Source organism: Cricetulus griseus, chromosome 2, assembly GCF_003668045.3.
Source record: "Cricetulus griseus strain 17A/GY chromosome 2, alternate assembly CriGri-PICRH-1.0, whole genome shotgun sequence".
In the NCBI taxonomy this organism is placed as follows: domain Eukaryota; kingdom Metazoa; phylum Chordata; class Mammalia; order Rodentia; family Cricetidae; genus Cricetulus; species Cricetulus griseus.
The window spans coordinates 236,114,345-236,133,468 of NC_048595.1; the positions used below are offsets into that span (position 1 = coordinate 236,114,345).

General features: G+C 39.8%; 1 protein-coding gene across 3 annotated transcripts in view; it reads left to right on the forward strand.

The window, feature by feature from the left end:
* The first annotated feature begins 103 nt into the window (after positions 1 to 103).
* LOC100770363 (ubiquitin carboxyl-terminal hydrolase 14) overlaps positions 104 to 19,124 on the forward strand; it is a 44,872-nt gene continuing 25,851 nt past the window's right edge. For 2 of the 3 annotated variants that reach the window (XM_027403641.2, XM_027403640.2), the window contains exons 1-6: positions 104 to 295; positions 5,424 to 5,569; positions 7,625 to 7,657; positions 11,921 to 12,025; positions 13,142 to 13,245; positions 18,692 to 18,750. In XM_027403641.2, coding sequence (XP_027259442.1) covers positions 124 to 295; positions 5,424 to 5,569; positions 7,625 to 7,657; positions 11,921 to 12,025; positions 13,142 to 13,245; positions 18,692 to 18,750 — 619 coding nt within the window. In that variant the 5' untranslated portion in view covers positions 104 to 123. The remainder of the gene's footprint in view (positions 296 to 5,423; positions 5,570 to 7,624; positions 7,658 to 11,920; positions 12,026 to 13,141; positions 13,246 to 18,691; positions 18,751 to 19,124) is intronic. The other variant, XM_027403642.2, reaches the window with a different exon arrangement.

The window sequence follows — 19,124 nt, forward strand, 5'->3', positions numbered from 1 at the left end:
CCCGCCCCTCTGCCCTGGTCGCGCTTCCCCAGGCCCCGCCTCTGCCCCGTGCTGCGCCCGCCCTCGGCCGCGGCTCCCAGGGCGAACGGCGTGCTGCTGCGTCATCTCCAGTGGCCGGTTTGAATGAGGCTCGTCGCACCGGAGGAGCTGCCGCCACCACCACCACCACCACCACCACCATCGCGCTTCCTCCCCGCCGGCCCCACGAGCTGCTGCCTAGCTCTCTGCCGTCCTCGTCAGACCCAGCCTTCCGCGCCGGCCTCTCCCGCCTGCCCCGCCATGCCTCTCTACTCGGGTGAGCTCCGGCCTCTGTGTGGCCGCCCTGGCCGTGGGCGCTAGGCCTCCGCCTAGGCCCAGCCTGCAGGGGCCCGCGCAGGCCACCGCCGCGGAGGGCCACGGTGGGCAGTGCCGACTGGCGGGCGGCCCCGCGGGCCGAGCCCAGCCACGCGCGGGAGCTCGTCCGCCAGGCTCCGAGTGGGTGGGGTGCGAGCGGGAGTGGGGCCCGGGAGGATCCCAGGAGTCGTGACGCTGCACAACAGTTTGTGGCGCTGTCCTAGGGTGCCGGGAAAGGTGAGGGTGTGTCCCGGGAGTCAGGTGACGCGTCTGGTGGCGAGTGATTGCCGTGAGGTCCCAGACGGAGGTGGAACGAGCCTGGGAGGAAGTGCTGGGATGGAAGGGCTCGGTGATTGCTCACCCTTTGGGTTCTACCGCCCGCTTTGTGCCATTTTCAGGGCTGTCTGGAAGCCGACTGCAAATCATCTTTTTCATGCTTCCTCTTAACTTGTGCATACATTATTTTGGACTTCGAAGATGAAACACAGTGTTAGCTTCAAAGGGTAGATGAATACAAATACTGGCGAGTGCTTCTTTTTTCATTTTGGTATTTGGCAGGAGTCTCTTCTTGCTAGCGTTCCAAGGTATGACTGAGGATCACATTTTCCTTAATGGACTTCACTGTTCCTACTTTTGGTCAAAATGGCCTCCAAAAATGTGTACGGCAACTCCAAATGGCTGTGGATGTGATTTATTGACTCCCCACTTTGGCATACATAATCCTTTGTAAGAGAGTAATTGCGTTTAAAGAATGATATGAACCAGAATAATAGTTAATTTTAGGGTGGATTCTTTTATTCTTTTTTTTTTTTTTAATTTGGAAACAGGAGACAAGGTCTGCTGTGTAGGCCTAGCTGGCCTGGAACTCACTCTGTAGACCATGATGGCCTTGAACTCAGAGATCCACCTGCCTCTGTCTCCCAAGTGCTAGAATTAAAGGCATGAACCACCATATACTACCTTTCCCCCTTGACTCTTATAGATTCCAATTTCCTATGCTACTTTGTAATTCAGCTCTGAGGATTATTGCTATCTCAGAAGTCATGCTAAGTATTTTTCTTGTCTGTTTTAGGAATACTTCTATTCTCTGGCTAATACCTTTGTTTTGAGATTCAACTCAAGTTAGCAGTGATAATTCAAAAATTAATAGTTCCTTCAAAAAATCTTTTCTGGTTGTGTTATGGTGGTTTGTATCTCTAATCTGAACACCTGAAGCACTGACACAGAAGGATCACACATTTTGGTACAGTGTAGGCTACACAGGGAGACCCTGTCCCAAAAAGGAAGACCAAACAAAAAATAAATAAAAATACTTCCTTACTCAAAGACTCTTGTTTAGCTATGTGTGTGGTAGTATACACTTTTAATCCCAGCACTTGGCAGGCAGGGTCTTCTGTGAATTCAAGGCCAAGCTACTCTACACAGTGAGCCCATGTCTTAAAAAAAAAAAAAAAAGAAAAAGTTGTTGCTCTTTGAGCCTTTAGTCTTTATAATAAACGTCATTATAACTACCACATCCTCTTTATTAATTATATTAGACTCTCTAAATATGGGTAATATACTTATTAAATCGATGTTTATTTTTTGTATATGAGGCAGGTATGCATGGAGAATGTGTTGGTGGTCAGAGGAATTGGTTTCTTCCACCATGTGCGTGATTGAACCCAGGTTGTCAGGCTTAGCAACAAGAGCTGTTACCTGCTGAGCCATCTCTCTGGATCCATTAAATCAGTTTTTAGCATCCTCAGCAGACTGTTGATGGAGTTTCGATGTGGAGTCTGGAACTTTGTTTTGAAATTCCCATTTTTGAAAAGACACAGTTTTCAATGTATGTGCTTTAGTTTTATTATTTACATATTTCAAAAGTTAGCTATTTGAAGTTGAGCAAGGCTTTTTTTGTTTTTGTTTTTTGAGACAGAGCTTCTCTGTGTAGGCTGTCCTGGAACTCACATTGTATACCAAGCTGGCCTCTAACACAGAGATCCGTCTGCCTCTGCCTCCTGAGTGCTGGGATTAAAGGTGTGGACCACCACTGCGTGCCTTGAGCAAGGCTTTTTAATTGTGGTAAACTACCTTCGTGACCATTTTTGTTTTTCTCTTTTTCCTTTGGTGTGGCCTAGCTCTACATTCTGGGCACAAAGCATTCTTTTGCCTCTGTTTCTTGATTAGCTGAAATTACTGACACATGTTACATCTTAGATGTTTTTGCGTTAAGTTCTCTGTCACCTAAATTCTTTGACATTTTTGCACAACCGTCATTATTTCCAGAATCTATTCATTCTCAATGGCTAGAGACTCTAGCCATTAAAAACATCTCCCCATGTCTTCTTGCCCAATTAGCCCCTGCCAACCAGCATTCTCTTAAAGATTTTTTACTTCCTTGAGTACCTTGTATAAAATAGAATTGCATCAAATTTGCCCTTTTATGATTTGTTTGTCTCACCTCACATCCTGTCTCCACGATTCATGTGTTGTGATTTATGTAAGAATTTTTGTATTTAAAATGGAATATTTTAGAATGAGCTTTTCCCAGTATGTCCCCTTCCCTCTCTTATCCCCTCCCCTTTCCATTTTAATTCTTCTGCCCTTTGCTATAGAGATCAAACCTAGAGCCTTATACTTGATAGGCCAGTGCTCTGCTACTTCCCTGCCCCTTTCTCAAAATTTGTCTGAATGACGCTGCTCTGAAGTACACATGTAGCTGTTTTGAGTCCTTGTTTCTATATTTCTAGGAAGAGATTAATATGGTTATTATGTGCTTAAACTTTTTTTTTTTTTTTTTTTTTTTTTTTTTTTGAGACTGGGTTTTTCTGGTTTCCCTGCTGTCCTGGAATTTACTCTGTAGAGCAGGCTGTCCTCAAAGAGACCGCCTGCCACTGCCTTCTTAGTGCTGGTGTGTGCCACCACAGAACAGCTAGAAATTTTTTTCTTTTATGTACATTGGTGTTTTGCAACAGAACTGGAATTACAGATAGTTGTGAGCTGCCATGTGGGTGCTGGCAATGGAACCTAGGTCTTCTGGAAGAGCATTCAGTGCTCTTAACCACTGAGCCATCTCTCCAGCCCGGATTCTAGTTTTTCTACATCCTCACTACCCTTTATTATTTTCCGTTATAAGAAATATTTGGGGAGGGGGAGCAGCAAAGTAAAAGTGCTTGTTGTGTAATCTGAGTTCTGTCCCCAGTACCCACCCACATAGTGGAGGAAGGAGAGACAACTCAAGCAAGTTGTCCTCTGACCTCAGCATGCTTGCAATAGTATATGCACCCCCATACACATACATGTATATCCACTCAGTAATAACTAAAAAATGTAATAAAAAAGTAAAAGATACTTTTTATGCTGTGCTTGCAGGCATGTGCACTCAGAAAGCTGAGGCAGGAGAATTGCCAGTTTGAGCCCAGTCTCAGCTATATACTAAGACTAAATCTCAAAACCCCAAGTAATTGGGAAAGAAAAAGACCATAGCTGTTACATGTAGCCAACATACCTTTGGATTTTTGTATACTTGAGTATCTCTTTACTTGGGAAACAACCTTTCATTTCTTGTACACCTTTTTTATGATTTAGATTTCTAATACTTTCTCAAAAAATGGTGTCAGTGAGTGCACAAATGCCAGTTCATGCATGTTCAGGCACATGCTTGGAGGTCAGAAAACAGTTACTTTTGGGAGTTGGTTCTGTCTTTCCCCTCTGAGATTGGGGACTTGAATTCTGGTCATTAGGCTTGTAAGCCAAGCATCAAGCTTTTATTTACTGAACCGTCTCATGGGCCCCAAAACTGTTACCACTTTTTTTATCTTCCTTCCTTCCTTCCTTCCTTCCTTCCTTCCTTCCTTCCTTCCTTCCTACCTTCCTTCCTTCCTTCCTTCCTTCCATTCATCCATCCCCTATTGAGGCAGGTCTCCTGTAGTTCTTGCTGGCCTGAACTCTGTAGAGAGGCTGGCCATGAACTCAGGGTTTGACCTTCCTCTTCCTCCTGAGTGCTAGGATTGAAAGTGTGCAAGCACATACCCAGCCTGAATTATAGTAACTTAACCTGTTCTAAATGCTCTCTTATTCCTCAAGATTTTTCTTTTCTTATTTTTAAGAGAGGGTTTCTCTGCATACCCCTGGCTGTCGTGGAACTAGCTCTGGCAGGCCAGGCTGGCCTTGAACTCACAGAGATCCACCTGCCTCTGCCTCCCAAGTACTGGGATTAGAGGTCTGTACCACCACCACCCCACTGAGTTTTTTTTTTTTTTTTGTCATAAACTCTCTTTCTATCTCTCTGTTTCAACAGTATATATTGCTTTAAAAAGTGGTTCTCAACCTGTAAAACGTGTACATTATGATTCGTAACAGTAGCAAAATTACAGTTATGAAGTAGCAATGAAAATAATTTTATGGTTGGATGGGTCAAAACAACATGAGGAAATGTACTAAAAGGTCACAGCATTAGGGAGGCTGAGAACACTGCTTTAAGTGGTTCTTAGGCTAACCACATCATGAAGGCCAGGAACTGTATTCTGGGAAATAGTTCAGTGTGATCAGAGGTTCACCTTAATTTACAGAGATGGTTGGAGTATGGTTTAGAATACTTGGGTAGTATTTATTAACCAATTTTGTGACATTAATGGATCAGTCAGCTTCTCCAGTCTGTCTCTCCCTTCTCTGCTCCCTGTCCCATTTGCTCTTTTCCCCTTTTCCCTTTCCTTCCCTCCCCTCCTTTATCCTGCAGTGCTGGGAATTTAGCTCATGTTATCTGTATGCTAGGCAGATGCCTTACCACTGAGTTTATAATTAATAAAATGCTTGTATTTATATAATGAGAACCTGAATTAGATCCAGTAAAGTTTTGTTTTAGATTCATTGCATGTATATTACTTATTTGGGGAATAAAAAAATGAAGGACTTTCTTCTGTTTGGAGGGTGGAATTGAGATAGGATCTCTGTGTAGTCTTGGCTGGCCTGCAATTCACCGAGACAGTTATTTCAGCCTCGCAGTGGTAGGGCCTGGAATATTTTTATTCCCTAAGGGATTTTCTAAATTTGAGGTCAATCAGTTAAAAAAGTATGTAGGTGAAAAATAATTATGTTTTTGTTTACAGTTACAGTAAAATGGGGAAAGGAGAAATTTGAAGGTGTAGAATTGAATACTGATGAATCTCCAATGGTGTTCAAGGCCCAGCTTTTTGCACTGACTGGAGTCCAGCCAGCCAGACAAAAAGTTATGGTGAAAGGAGGTACACTGAAGGTAAAAGTGATCTAAAATTTCATTAATCCTGCTTATGTAATTATTGCTAGAAAATATGATTATTGCTAATGTAGATATTTTGGAGACACAGTCTTTTCGGGGAGGGCGGTTTTTGAGACAGGGTTTCTCTGTGGCTTTGGAGGCTGTCCTGGAACTAGCTCTTGTAGACCAGGCTGGTCTCGAACTCACAGAGATCTGCCTGCCTCCTGTTTAAACTGTTCTATTGATGTTGTGTGTGTGAAGAACATCATGTCTATTTCAAAAATGCAATATTACAAAGTGTCATTTACAATTTTATTCAGTAGATACCTCAAGTGATCAGGACTATATATAGCATCTTACAATTATCTGTAGTGTTAGATTTTTTTCTGTGATGTTAAGTTTATTTTCGTTTGGACTAGTACAAAATGGATTTGTATATCTTTAGTAATTTCATGTACAGGGATGGACAATTTTATCTGTTAAAAATATACAACCAGGGCTACAGAGGTGGAGCCATAGCTAGGAACATTTGTTACTCAGGTTCAATTCCCAGCACCCACCTGGAGGCCACAACTGTCTGTAATTAGAGTCCCAGGGGATCTGATGCCCTCTTCTGGTTTTCCAAGGTGCAAGGCATGCAAAACACTCATTATACACACAAACTATAGATTAATAAAAATGCAACAGTAGGGATAATTTGCATTTTAAAAACATTGTAATATATATTTTTGTAGTGTATTTGAATGTTGAAATTGAGTTTAACATCTTCATCAAATCCCTGGTTTTCAAATGATGGGACACTTTTATCCATTCCCCCACCCTTCTCAGTCTACATTTTAAAGAAGAATCTTTTTCTCTTAAGAGTAATTACTTTAATACCAGCACTCAGGAGGCAGAGACAGGTTAATCTCTGAGGTCAATTCCAGCCTGGTGTACAGAGTGAGTTTCAGGACAGCCATGGCTACACAGAGAAACCCTGTCTTAAACTTGCCCCCCCTCCCAAAAAAAGGGAATTAATTTCTGTCAGGCCTGGAGAGATGGCTCAGTGGTTAAGATTACTGGCTTTTCCCCCGGAGGACCGGGTTCAATTTTCAGCACCTACATGGCAGTTTACAATTGTAACTCCAGGGGTTCTGGTACCCCTCACACAGATGTAATGCAGGCAAAAACACTTATGCACATAAAAAAATTTAAAAAGTAATTGCTGTATAACTTCAATCTAGATATGGGAGGAAAAACATTAAAAGGAGATAAAAGCTATTTTCACCTTTAGTTCCTTTGGAATGGTCACACAGAACTTACTATAAAGTTCCAGCTTTTATTATGGCCTTTGTTAAAGGCCATAAAAATGATAGTTTCTGGGCTGGAGATGTGGCTCATTGGTTAAGAGCACTGACTGTACTTCCAGAGGTCATGAGTTCAGTTCCCAGCAACCACATGGTGGCTCACAACCACCTTGAATGAGATCTGGTGCCCTCTGCTGGCATGCGGGCAGAAGACATAATAAATAAATAAATAAATTTCTAAAAAAAAAAAAATGATAGTTTCCTCTCCCCCTTACTGTTTATAATACCACACAAGGCTAGCAGAAACATATTTTTGTCTGGTTGATGTGACATTCTGAAAGATATGTCCAGGCTGTTTGTTGGGTATAGATAGAGGAGTTGATGGAAACTTTTTTACTTCCCAAATTCTTTGAACCTTTGGCTTTCAGGGACTTGGATAACTAGTTTGTGCTGTGATGTGTCCTGTTAGTATACTTTGGATGATAGCAGAAAATACTAAAGAAAAATAAAACCTAATAATAATTAACATTTACTGCCTATATCTTCTATATTAGGCTATATTATATTAATGATTTTTCATTACTTTCCAACTGTAGTTTTATTTTAAAACTAAGGGAGCAGAGTGTGAGAGAGGTTTAAGTTTAATGGGCATCAAAGTATGATGTATACAACAAGTCTGGATTAAATTTCTAGTTTTGGGGCAGGCATGTAAATTTATTTTGAGGTAGTTTCAAAATTTAATAATTGTTCAGAGGTGGTTAAACATTTTTGTTTGTCTTTGAAATAGGATGATGACTGGGGAAACATCAAAATGAAAAATGTAAGTATTAAGAACACTCATTACAAAGAAATGATCCAATTATTTCACCAAAATAAATCCCAAGAGTTCCTTTTAAATGTGTATTTCCAGTTATTCATCACCATTTATTTATAATTCTTTTCCCCCACCAACTTGTTTTAGTCTTTCTTGAAAATCGGCTACATGTCTATCCGTGAGCTCTTGTCTCATTGATCTAGTTGATTAAAGTTATACTAGTATCATGTGATCTTGATAACCAAAGCAGATAACTATGAAATAAGATACTGTGGGTTCTCTATACTTTTGCTCTTTTCAAAAATGTTTTTTAATTCAGTATTAATTTTAGAAGTCAAGAACCTACATTCGAGTATGGCATGTTTCCGATTTTGTTTAGGTCTTTATTTGTCATAGCAGAGTGGTGTTTTAGTATAGAGATTTGCCTGGCTTTTTTTTTTAGATTCTTAGAATTTCTTAAATGATTTATTTTATGTACCTTGGTGTTTTGTTTGAATGTATGTCTGTGTGAGGGTGTTGGACCCCATGGAACCAGAGTTACTGACAGTTGTGAGCTGCCATGTGGGTGCTGGGAATTGAACCTGGGTCCTCTGAAAGAGCAGTCAAGTATTCTTAACTGCTAAGCCATCTCTCCAGCCCCAGATTCTAAGAATCTAATGTTCTGTTGCTGTCGACAACAATAGTTTTAAAAATTGTTTCATAATGTTCTTGGCTAGCATTTAAAAATACAATTGATTTTTTTCTATGTTTATGTTTATTCTGTGATCTTAATTCACTTAATTGTTCTGGTAATGTTCTTAGAGATTGCTTTGAGGTCTTTACATACACAGGGATAGTATCTGCAAATAATATTTACTCTTCCCCTTTTTGTTATCATGACTTTTTTTGAGTTGTAATTAATAAACAAATGACTTCTGGTTTTTTGTTTTGTTCTTTGTTTTCCCCTAAATTCTTGTTGGAATTTATAGTATACTGTTAAGTAGAAAATAGTGAGAGTGGACATTTTAATGCACTAAGATTTAAATTTATAAATGACTGTTAAATGTGTTAAGTCCTTTTTCTTTTTGTTAAAACGATCATCTGACTTTCTTTTTATGGTTTGTTCAATTTCACTGTTGCCTGTCATCCATCCTCTGTCCTTGGTTCTTGGGATGGAGCCTTGGGTCTAGTGCATGCTAGGCAAGCTTTTTACCATTGAGGGTCACGCCATTTGTACCCACCCCCACCTCCCAATATTTCTAAATGTTCTCCCAGGGTGATTCTGAACTCCTGAGCTCTGGCAGTCTTGCTTCAGCCTCAAAAAAGGAATTAATATTGTGTGTGTGTGTGTGTGTGCAGGGTATAGTATACATCCTTTAATCCCAGCACTCTGGAGGCAGATATAGATAGATCTCTGCAAAGTCCAGGTCAGCCAGGGCTATTGTGTCAAAGATAAAAAACGTGCAGTTAACCCTAAAGGGTTGTTGTGGACTTTATTCATTGATATTTACCATATTGAGATACTAAAATTGAAATATTCAAAGGTATTATTCTTGTAACAATAATTGCAAAGGGAGTTGGCAGTTGGCTCTGCAAGTAATGGTGCTTGCAGCCAAACCTGGGGACCTTAGTTCAATCCCTGGAACCTATATGGTAGAAGGAGAGAAGTGACTTCTGCAAATTGTCCTCTGGCCTTCACATGTGGTACACACAGACATACAAACTCACACATTCTCACTCATTCATACAAATACAAATAATTGAAAATCATAAGTAAAAGTTTGAGAAAAGTGTCTAACCCAGATTCTGACTGAGCATTTGCAGGAGTGATTGTCTTCAGAACTGGCATCCTCAGTGGATTGTAACAATTAGCTCTTCTCATTATAATGCAGTGTATCAGGCATATTCAGAGGTGCAGATTTAAGAAAGCAGCTTACTGTATAGTCCTGGCTGGCCTGGAATTCTCTTTGTAGACCTTGAACTCACAGATTTGTCTTCTGGGCTTGTAGGCATGTGACACCAGGCCTGGCTGTGAAAATATTTGTGAGTTGATAATTTTGAAAGAATCACAGGGACCAGTGAAGATTGATGGACAGCACCTAAAATACTGTGACTGTTTGAGAGAACATATTTACCTCCTTAATGTATTGTGGGTTCTATTTCTTAATTAGGATGCTAGCATGTGTGATTGTGAGGCATGTTAGCCTTCATTTTATATTGATTTATTTACTTGAGACAGTGTCAAATAGCTCAGGTTGGCCTTGAACTCTTTATTCTTTTTGTTTGTTTGTTTTTCGAGACAGGGTTTCTCTGTGTAGCTTTGGAGCCTATCCTGGAACTTTATAGACCAGGCTGGCCTTGAACTCCTCACAGAGATCCTCCTGCCTCTGCCTCCCGAGTGCTGGGATCAAAGGCGTGTGCCACCATACCTGGCTAGTCTATATTTTTATTTTACTATGTATTTCATTTTATTGTCAATTATGCTTAACTCATTAAGAGAGTTGGAGAAATATTTCTCCCTTCTGAATGAGTTAAAGATTATATGTTTTTTACATATATGAAATAATTTGCCAATGAGCTTTTTTGGACTAGGAAAACCTTGTGGGAATTTGTGTGGTTGATTTTAATTTCTTTAACAGACTTATATTGGTTTTTGCTTTTTTTAAACATTAGTTTCGGTGAGGATATTTTCATGGGGTAGGGAAAACATTGAACATCAGTCCTTGCCTTCCACTGTGTTTGAGCCTGGGTCTCTTTGTTTGCTACTGTATATGCCAGGCTAGTTTGTCCCTTTAGCTTCTGGAAATTTTCCGGTGTCTCTCTCCCTTCTTGCCTAGGAACACTGGGATTAAAAATGTGTGCTACTGTGTATGGTTTTACATGGGCTCTGGTGATTCGATCTTGGGTCCACTTGCTTGCATGGCAAGTGCTTTGCCTTTGAGTTACTTATCTTCCCAGTCCTAGAGGATAACTTTTTGGTTTTTTGAGACATGGTTTCTCTGTGGCTTTGGAGGCTGTCCTGGAACTAGCTCTTGCAGACTAGGCTGGTCTGGAATTCACAGAGATCCACCTGCCTCTGCCTCCCGAATGCTGGGAATAAAGGCGTGCACCACCAACGCCCGCCAGAGGATAACTTTTAAAGACCTCCTATGCCATAGATTTGCAGATTATCCTGCTTCTGTCTCCCAAGTTCTAGGGTTAGAACCTATAGGTGTGTGCCATCATGCCTAGCTTAATACTCTTTCCTGTTTTCTTACTGATTATTAATGGTGTATTTAAATATTTGCTTGCTTAGACAGCTTTGAAAAAAATTTCATTAGTGATGGTTTAGTATTGCTTTACTATTATAAAAAGTCTATGGAGATCCCCCAGAGCCACTCTTCCTTTTCCCTACAGAAAAGAGCAGGCCTCAGAGATATCAACCAAACACACCATAGGAAGTTACAATAAGATTAGGCACATACCCTCATACAGAGATTGGATGAGGCAACCCAGTAGGAGGAAAAGGGTTCAAGAGCAGGCAAAAGAGTCAGAGACAACCACACCAAGCTACACAAACATAACATATATGCAGAGGACCTAGCTTAGACCCATACAGGCTGGCTGATTGTTGCTTCAGTCTCTATGAGCCCCGCTTTGATTCTGTGGGCTGTGTTCTTGTGGTGTCCTTGACCTTTCTGGCTCTTACAATTCTTTCTTGGGGTTACCTGAGGCCCACTTAAAAGTTTGGCTGTGGGTCTTTGTATCTGCTCCCATCAGTTGCTGGATGAAGCCTCTGTTGACACTTGGGCTAGGTAGTGATCGTGATCTATGAGTATAGCAGAATATCATTAGGAATTATTTCATTGACTTTTTTCATGTTTGGTTCTATCCTGGATCTCTGGGCTATCTATCTTGCCTCTGGTTCCTGGCCATCCAGGAAGTGTCAGGTGTGGGCTCCCTCTCATGGTGTGGGTCTCAAGTTGGACCAGTCATTGGTTTTTGTTGTTTTGAGACAGGACATAGCTGTCCTGGAACTTGCTATGGAGACCAAACTGGACTAGATGTCAGCACTTGGCCTCCTTTAAGGTTATAATGCTGCTCTTCTTACTAAAGAAACAGAGGCCCATTTAAAGTCACTCTCTCCAGCTACCACCAGGGCTAGAATGCCATGAATCTATTCTGTGTAGATTTCCCTTTTTTTTGGCTACTAGAACCATGCTGTAGTATGAGTTCTTTTGAATTTCCCTTTATTGAACATAACATTGTCAACTTTTAAGTATTTTCATGAACTTATTTCTTTTGTAACAGGGAATGACTATACTAATGATGGGGTCAGCAGATGCTCTTCCAGAAGAACCCTCAGCTAAAACTGTCTTCGTAGAAGACATGACAGAAGAACAGTTAGCAACGGCTGTAAGATTTTATGTTGGGTCACTGCTTTTTGAAGGACAGTTACTAAGATGTCTTCCAGAAAGTAGTATCTAAAGGGCTTGATTTAATTATTAACATTGATATATGTTAGCAATGAGCAGAATTTTAATATTTTTGAAACTAGCTTTAATTTGTCCCATGACAGGTCATCATAAAACTCAGGAGTTCTGTGATATTGTATACTTTGATTTTATAGTTTTTCTTTATTTACAAATGGTTTTAACTTGAGCTTATTTATATTTAGCATTAAATATAATATTCCTAATTCAGAGCTTATGCTTTTACACCTCAAAGCTATGAGATATTAAAGACTATTTTACAGATGAAGATATTATATAATGCACACATAAATGTATAAATATGAATTGATATACAGTATTTATTGCGAAGATAATTCTATTGAAACAGTTGCTACTTATGAGAAAACAGGATCAAAGAGAAGTTTAAATGGTAGGATATTTAAATTATTAAAACTTCCTGAGTTAAATACAGTTTATCCTTTTTTTTTTTTAATGGTACTGAGGATCAAACTAAAGCAAATACTCTCCCACCCAGCTATGGCCCAGCTCCTATTCCAAAAGTAAATGCAAAATCAATATAGAAGATGGTCAAGACTTGTCAAATTAAAATAAATACACATCTAGTACTATATACATTTTTTGGAAGTGAAGGGATCTTTGAGACTGAGACTCACTATGATACCCAGACAATCTTGAATTCATGATGTGCCTTTCTTCGGACTATTGAGATTGCGGGCATGCACTATCAAGCCCAGTTCATTTGTATGTTTGTTTTTGTATATTTGTTCTGAAGTCTATCTATTGCATGTTTTCCTACCTGTTTTCTTGCCAAGCCTGTCAAAGATGTAGAGCTGACAGGCTTGTGCTCCTATTTTCTAGAAGAGAGTTAAAACAGAGTTGTTGCCAGCATGATGCAAGTAAACTTTTCTGTTAGGGGAAATGAAAGAATACTGTTTTAGTGTGAAGTTAGAATATTAGTTGTCAGGACTGACTGGTAAATGATTCTTCTGTGATTTGTGTTTATGTATGCCATGTCTTTTTATAAATGTGTTAATCCTACTCCATCCCCTTTTATCAGATGGAGTTACCATGTGGATTGACAAACCTTGGTAACACTTGTTACATGAATGCTACAGTTCAATGTATTCGTTCTGTGCCTGAACTCAAAGATGCCCTTAAAAGGTAAGACTGAAAAGCTGTTTAAGTCTCTGGGTAAAGGAAGTTCTCTTCTGGACCAGTGGCATTACTTTCTTTCATAGCATCTTCATTGCTCTTAATGCATTCAATGGTTTTTATTCACAGAATTGTACGACTGCTACCGTGCTAAGTTTTGAAAACCTCCCCTCTCTTAAGAAAGCAAATGTGGCCAGCGTGGTAGTGCACACCTTTAATTCCAGCACTAAGGAGGAAGAGGCAGGTGGAACTCTGGGTTCAAGACTAGCCTGGTTGACATCTGAGTTCTGGGCCAGCCAGAGCTACATAGTGAGACCCTGTCTCAGAGAGAGAGAGAGAGAGAGAGAGAGAGAGAGAGAGAGAGAGAGAGAGAGACAGACAGACAGACAGACAGACAGACAGACAGACAGGTATACACACACACACACACAGAGAGAGAGAGAGAGAGAGAGAGAGAGAGAGAGAGAGAGAGAGAGCCAGAGAGACACACAGAGAGAAAGGACATGCGTATGACTGTGGTAACATTTTTCTACCCACCTTGAGCAATTAATTTGCTTTCTACTTTATAAATTTGCTTGCTTGGGGGCATTTCATATACATATAACCTTATACTATGTGGTTTTCCGTAGGCTTTATTCATTTTGCATAATAGTTTCAAAGGTTCATTCATGCAGAACATGTATTACTCTGTTACTGCTTCATGGTATAAAATTTTATTTATTCATTCTTTTGATAGGCATTTGGATTGTGTCCACTGTTATGAGTAATGCTGGCATGGACATTGTGTTCCCCAATGCTGTGATACGATACCATGACTAAACTAGCATCTTAAGGAAGAGAAAGAAAGGGTTTATATGTAGGAGGCACAGCTTACAGAAAACATTGAGGAACCAGATTTGTTAAACACACAGACCTATTTTCTTCAAAGGAAGAAAATGCTTTGAGTGGATGTTGTCTAACAACCTGGTGATCTTTTTGCTATTCTATGAGCCAGCCTTCAGAGTCTCCCAATACTCTGAGCATTGTTTAGACCCTAATCCTGAGCTTAGTCTCTCAGTGAAGGGAACCCATCTTTATGAAAGGTCCCATGTACTTTGCATCTTCCATCAATAGACTGGATCCTTTATGCTTATCACAAACCCTCCCTAGGCCCTTGAGCTCTGTTTATCAGCCAGTAGAACTTATTCTTACTGTAAAGGCCACAGGTGCTTTGCTACTTTGCAAGGAGTTTCTATGTAGCTATGCCTAAAGCTTTGTTGTGATAATTGTCGCTTGGAAATCTTTTCGAAAAGTTTTACTGTGCTTAACTGTGGCCAGACTCTGGATGTTCTGACCCAGTTCCTGCTAAAGTGCTGACCCTAAGTTTCATTCTTCTCTCATTTCCCTGCTGGCCATGAGCCCTGCAGTGTCCCCTCCATACTTATCTTGGCTTACAGTTCCAAAGGGTTGATACAGTTCCAAAGGGGTGGTAGTCATCCCATGGTGGTGTAATGGTGGGAGAGTGTGGCCGCAGGAGGTGTGGCTGCAGGAGCAGGAAGCTGGTTGATCACCTTTATTGTACACTAGAAGCAGAAGGGGAAACAGGAAGTGGTAAAGGGTATAAACTGGTGAAGTCCACCCCTAATGATGTACTTACACCAGCAAGTCCATAACTTCCCCAACAGCTCCATGAGCTGGGGACTCTTGTCTCCAAATAAATGAGCCTGTGGAAGATACTTCTCATTCAAACCACCTTGGGTGTTCATATACAAACATTTGGAAAGTTTGTTTCCATTTCTCTTGCTTATGTACCTAGGAATGTGTTGTTTAGTCATAGATTAACTGCTTAAGATTTTGTGAAACAGGAAATTTTCAAAAGAGGCTGCACCATTTTACATTTTACCAGCAGTGTTAAGTGCTTGTTACAGTTTGAACTTGATTGCGGTCATCCTGCAGGTGTGAAGTGGTGACTAACTGATACTATTATTTGTGTTTGTAATGTCTAATGAAGTTGAACATCTTTTCAGGTCTACATTGGACATTTGTATATGTTTTGAAAATGTCTATGTCCTTGGCCTGTTTTTGAGTTATTCGCCTTAAAAAAAATTCAGTTGTGGTTTTTAAAATATATTGTAAATTGACTTACCGAATAATTTGCAAGTACTTTTTTCTGTATTCTGAGTTGTTTAACTTTGTGGATAGTATGTGTATAGCACATTAAAAATATTTTAATGTAGGAGCTAGGGAGATAGATGGCTTAGTAGCTGAATAAGGTTGGTATGTAAGCCTGGTAACCTGAGTTTGGTCAGGTTGTAAATAGCCAGATACAGTGGCATGCATCTGTAATCCAGTCCTCATAGGCCAGATGGGAAGCAAGAGACAGGCAAAGTGCTTGGAAGCTTATAAGCTAGCTAGCTGGAGTATGCTGTAAGACTTTCTTAAGCAAAGGGAAGGAGAGGGGACTCCTCACATGTGCGTTGCAGCATGAGCATACACAGAGTAAGTTTAAAAACATTGTAATGGACTTTGTCGTTAGAAATTAACTCTGCGATAAACATTTATACTATGTTTTTGTTTGTGTTGTTTTGTTTTATTTAAGACTGGGTCTCTGGCTTTCCTGAATCTTACTATATAGATCAGTTTGGTCTTGAAACATAAAGAAATCCGCCTCTGCTGGGAGTAAAGGTGTGAGCTAAATGAATGCCTGGCCACATTACCTTTTTTAGGAGAGAGAAGTTTTTCATTGAGGAATATTTCCTGTTAAATTTTATGCATGGTAGGAGGTAGATGTCTGACTTCATCTTTTTTTTTTTTTTTTTGCATACAAATAACACAATTCTTCCAGCACTGTTTGTCAAACTTTTCTAACTCATTCACTTGTCTTACTCACTTTGTTAACACTAGTTTATATCTGGACTATTAATTTTGTTTCCTTAACCTGTAGGTTTAACTATGTTATTTGAATGGTAGTTTAAAAAAAATATGAAAACTTCGTTTTTATATGCCATCACAAATGAATAAAAGTCATACGTCTTGAGAACCTATGAATTAGTCTGTAAATCTCTTTTCAGTGAGTATAAATTAAAAAATTGTAGGAGCTAGAGAGATGGCTCAGCAATTAAGAGCACTTAACTGCTCTTGCAGATCTGCATTCATTTCCCAGCAACCTTAGGGCAACTCGTCACTGTATGTATGTAACTCCAGTTCTAGAAGGTCTGACACCCTCTTCTACTTCTGAAGGCACCAGACACACATGTGTGTGGTGTACATACATACATGAAGAAAAGTACTTCTGCCCATAAAATAAAATAAATGAATCCTTAAAAATATGCCATAGGGGGCTAGTGAGATTTCTCAGTTGGTAAAGATGCTTGCTTCGGGACCTGAGTTCAATACCTCAGATCCACATGTGGAAGGAGAAAATTGATGTCTGACAGTTATCCTTCCTCAGCTGTGATTGTGCACACACACACACACTGTAATAGTAATAATGAGTTGTTTATATGATGGCAATTGGAGTCTTTATTGCAAAATTTTAAGGAGAATACGAGCATTCTAATTATTCAGTTCTTGATACTGGTAGTTATTTTATTCTTTAGTACTTTTTTCACTTTGATTGTATCAGGCCATATTTCTAAGTAAAAATAATAGTAAGCATTTTGCAATTTTTCAAAATTTTTTAACCCATTTCTCTTGGTGTAGAAATCCTAGGTCAAAATTGTTTCTTTAGTGGTTAATAGTTATTTCTCAAAAGTTTCCTATGCCTCACTGGTCTGAGAGTGGTTGATATTGTATTTTTGTTTGTTTTTTTCTTTATTTTTGTCCTCCTAAATGTTCTTAGAATCTAAGTGTTCATAATTTTTAATCTGTGGTGCTCAATTAACCACTTTAAGTTTGAGTAAGTTAGAATTTTCAGGTCAGACATATGATTTTTAAAGTAATTTATGTGTGTGAGTGTTTTGCCTGCATGTATGCTTGCACCACAGGTGTTCCTGATTTCCTTGGAGGCCAGAAAAGCGCATTGGATCCCCTGAAACTAAGTTACGGTTTGAGCTGCCATGTGGATGCTGGGAACTGACCCTGGGTTCTGTGCAAAAGAACCTCTATACCTCTGAGCCATCTCTCTAGTCCAAAATGTTTAGATCAATTTTTTCAAACTTTGTAATGTTTTAATCTGCATTTTGCTTTGTAAAAAGTTATATGGTTAGCCGGGCGTTGGTGGCGCACGCCTTTAATCCCAGCACTCGGGAGGCAGAGACAGGCAGATCTCTGTGAGTTTGAGGCCAGCCTGGTCTCCAGAGCGAGTGCCAGCATAGGCTCCAAAGCTACACAGAGAAACCCTGTCTTGAAAACAAACAAACAAACAAAAAGTTATATGGTATAGTTTGGGACAGACTTCATTGTGCCACTAATCTGTCTGTCACTGTCTGGTTCACTGCTTGTTTATTATGGCCTTTCCAAACAATGCTCTACTCCCAAGTTATATATATTAGTCTTGTTTTGATTTCTTTGAGAATCTGAAGTAATCTGAAAGATGTTGCCTGCCCTCCACTTGTTTGAACCTGTAAATTAAAAAAAAAAAAAAAAAGTTTCACACCATAGTTAGAAACATGTGACAGTTCAAAGTTAGAAACAGATGATAGGAAAGCAAAGCCCTTGTGTTGGAGGTAATTTAATGTCTTTTCTGTGCCCTCTTTCATCCTGTGTATGTAATCACACACTTTGCATCTACGGGGGTACATAGCATACATTTGGTTTGATTTTTTATTCTTATGATTTGATTGGTTTTGACGGATGTTAATTCTCTGTAATCTGTTTTCCTGCCAAATTAGAGCATATTCCAGAAGTGTTAGCTTTTTCTCCAGTTAATCATGCTCACTCACTCTAAGTGTCTCCAGCAGCTTTGCAGTTCTGGAATGCAAACAGATCATACAGGCATTCCTTAGTTGTTTTTACTCAACCTGAAGTTGAGACTTGTCATGGTTGATTGTACTTGTAGTTCTGGTTGGTCTCTTATTAGTTACTCTAGTGGTGTGTAGTAGGAAAGCCATTGTACTATAGCGAATTTGTCATGAATGGAGATTGAGATTCTTCATAATGAGGTAATGTGTGAGCAATAACCATGGTTGGAATTTTCCCTTTATTATTCAGCATAATAAAGCTGGAAGAGAAAGCAGAAATTTTACTAGAGCCTTGACCTGCCAACGATTTAGTGCGTTAGATGAGTTAATGCTGAAAGGAGGTGTGCGGCTTCTACTCTAAGCAGTATTATATAGGAAGTTAGTGCAGAGTCTCGGTGTGTGGCTTTTACATTTAAATAGGCTTTTAAGGTCCATTGTGTTTATGTGAGACCAGAAGGGAACAATTACTTTGAGAAATTTGAATTTAAGAATATCATAATAATTTCTTTTAACTAATTTCTTCTCATTTTAATTTCAGAATGAATTAATTATGTTGTTATACTTAACGTTCCTAGGTATGCAGGTGCCTTGAGAGCTTCAGGGGAAATGGCTTCAGCACAGTATATCACTGCAGGTTAGTGTGTGTGCTGAGAGACTTGTCTTTCTCATTCAATAAATGTTACGTGTGTGTGTGTGTGTGTGTGTGTGTGTGCGCGCGCGCGCGCGCGCGCGCATGTGTGTGCGCGTGCGCGTGCACGTGCACAAGCCAGAAGGGCAACTTTTGTGAGTGGGGTCTCTCCATGGACCATGTGGATCCTGGGGTAATTGAACTTGGATTTGTTAGGCTTGGCAGTAGGCACCTTTACCACTGAACCATCTCTCCAGGTAAAGCCTTGCCACCTTTTTTATAAAAAATAAAAAATGGTGGTGGTGGTGGTGGTGAGTCTGGTGCCCCAAACCTTTAATCCCATCACTTAGGAGGCAGAGGCAGGTGTTCCATCCAGAACA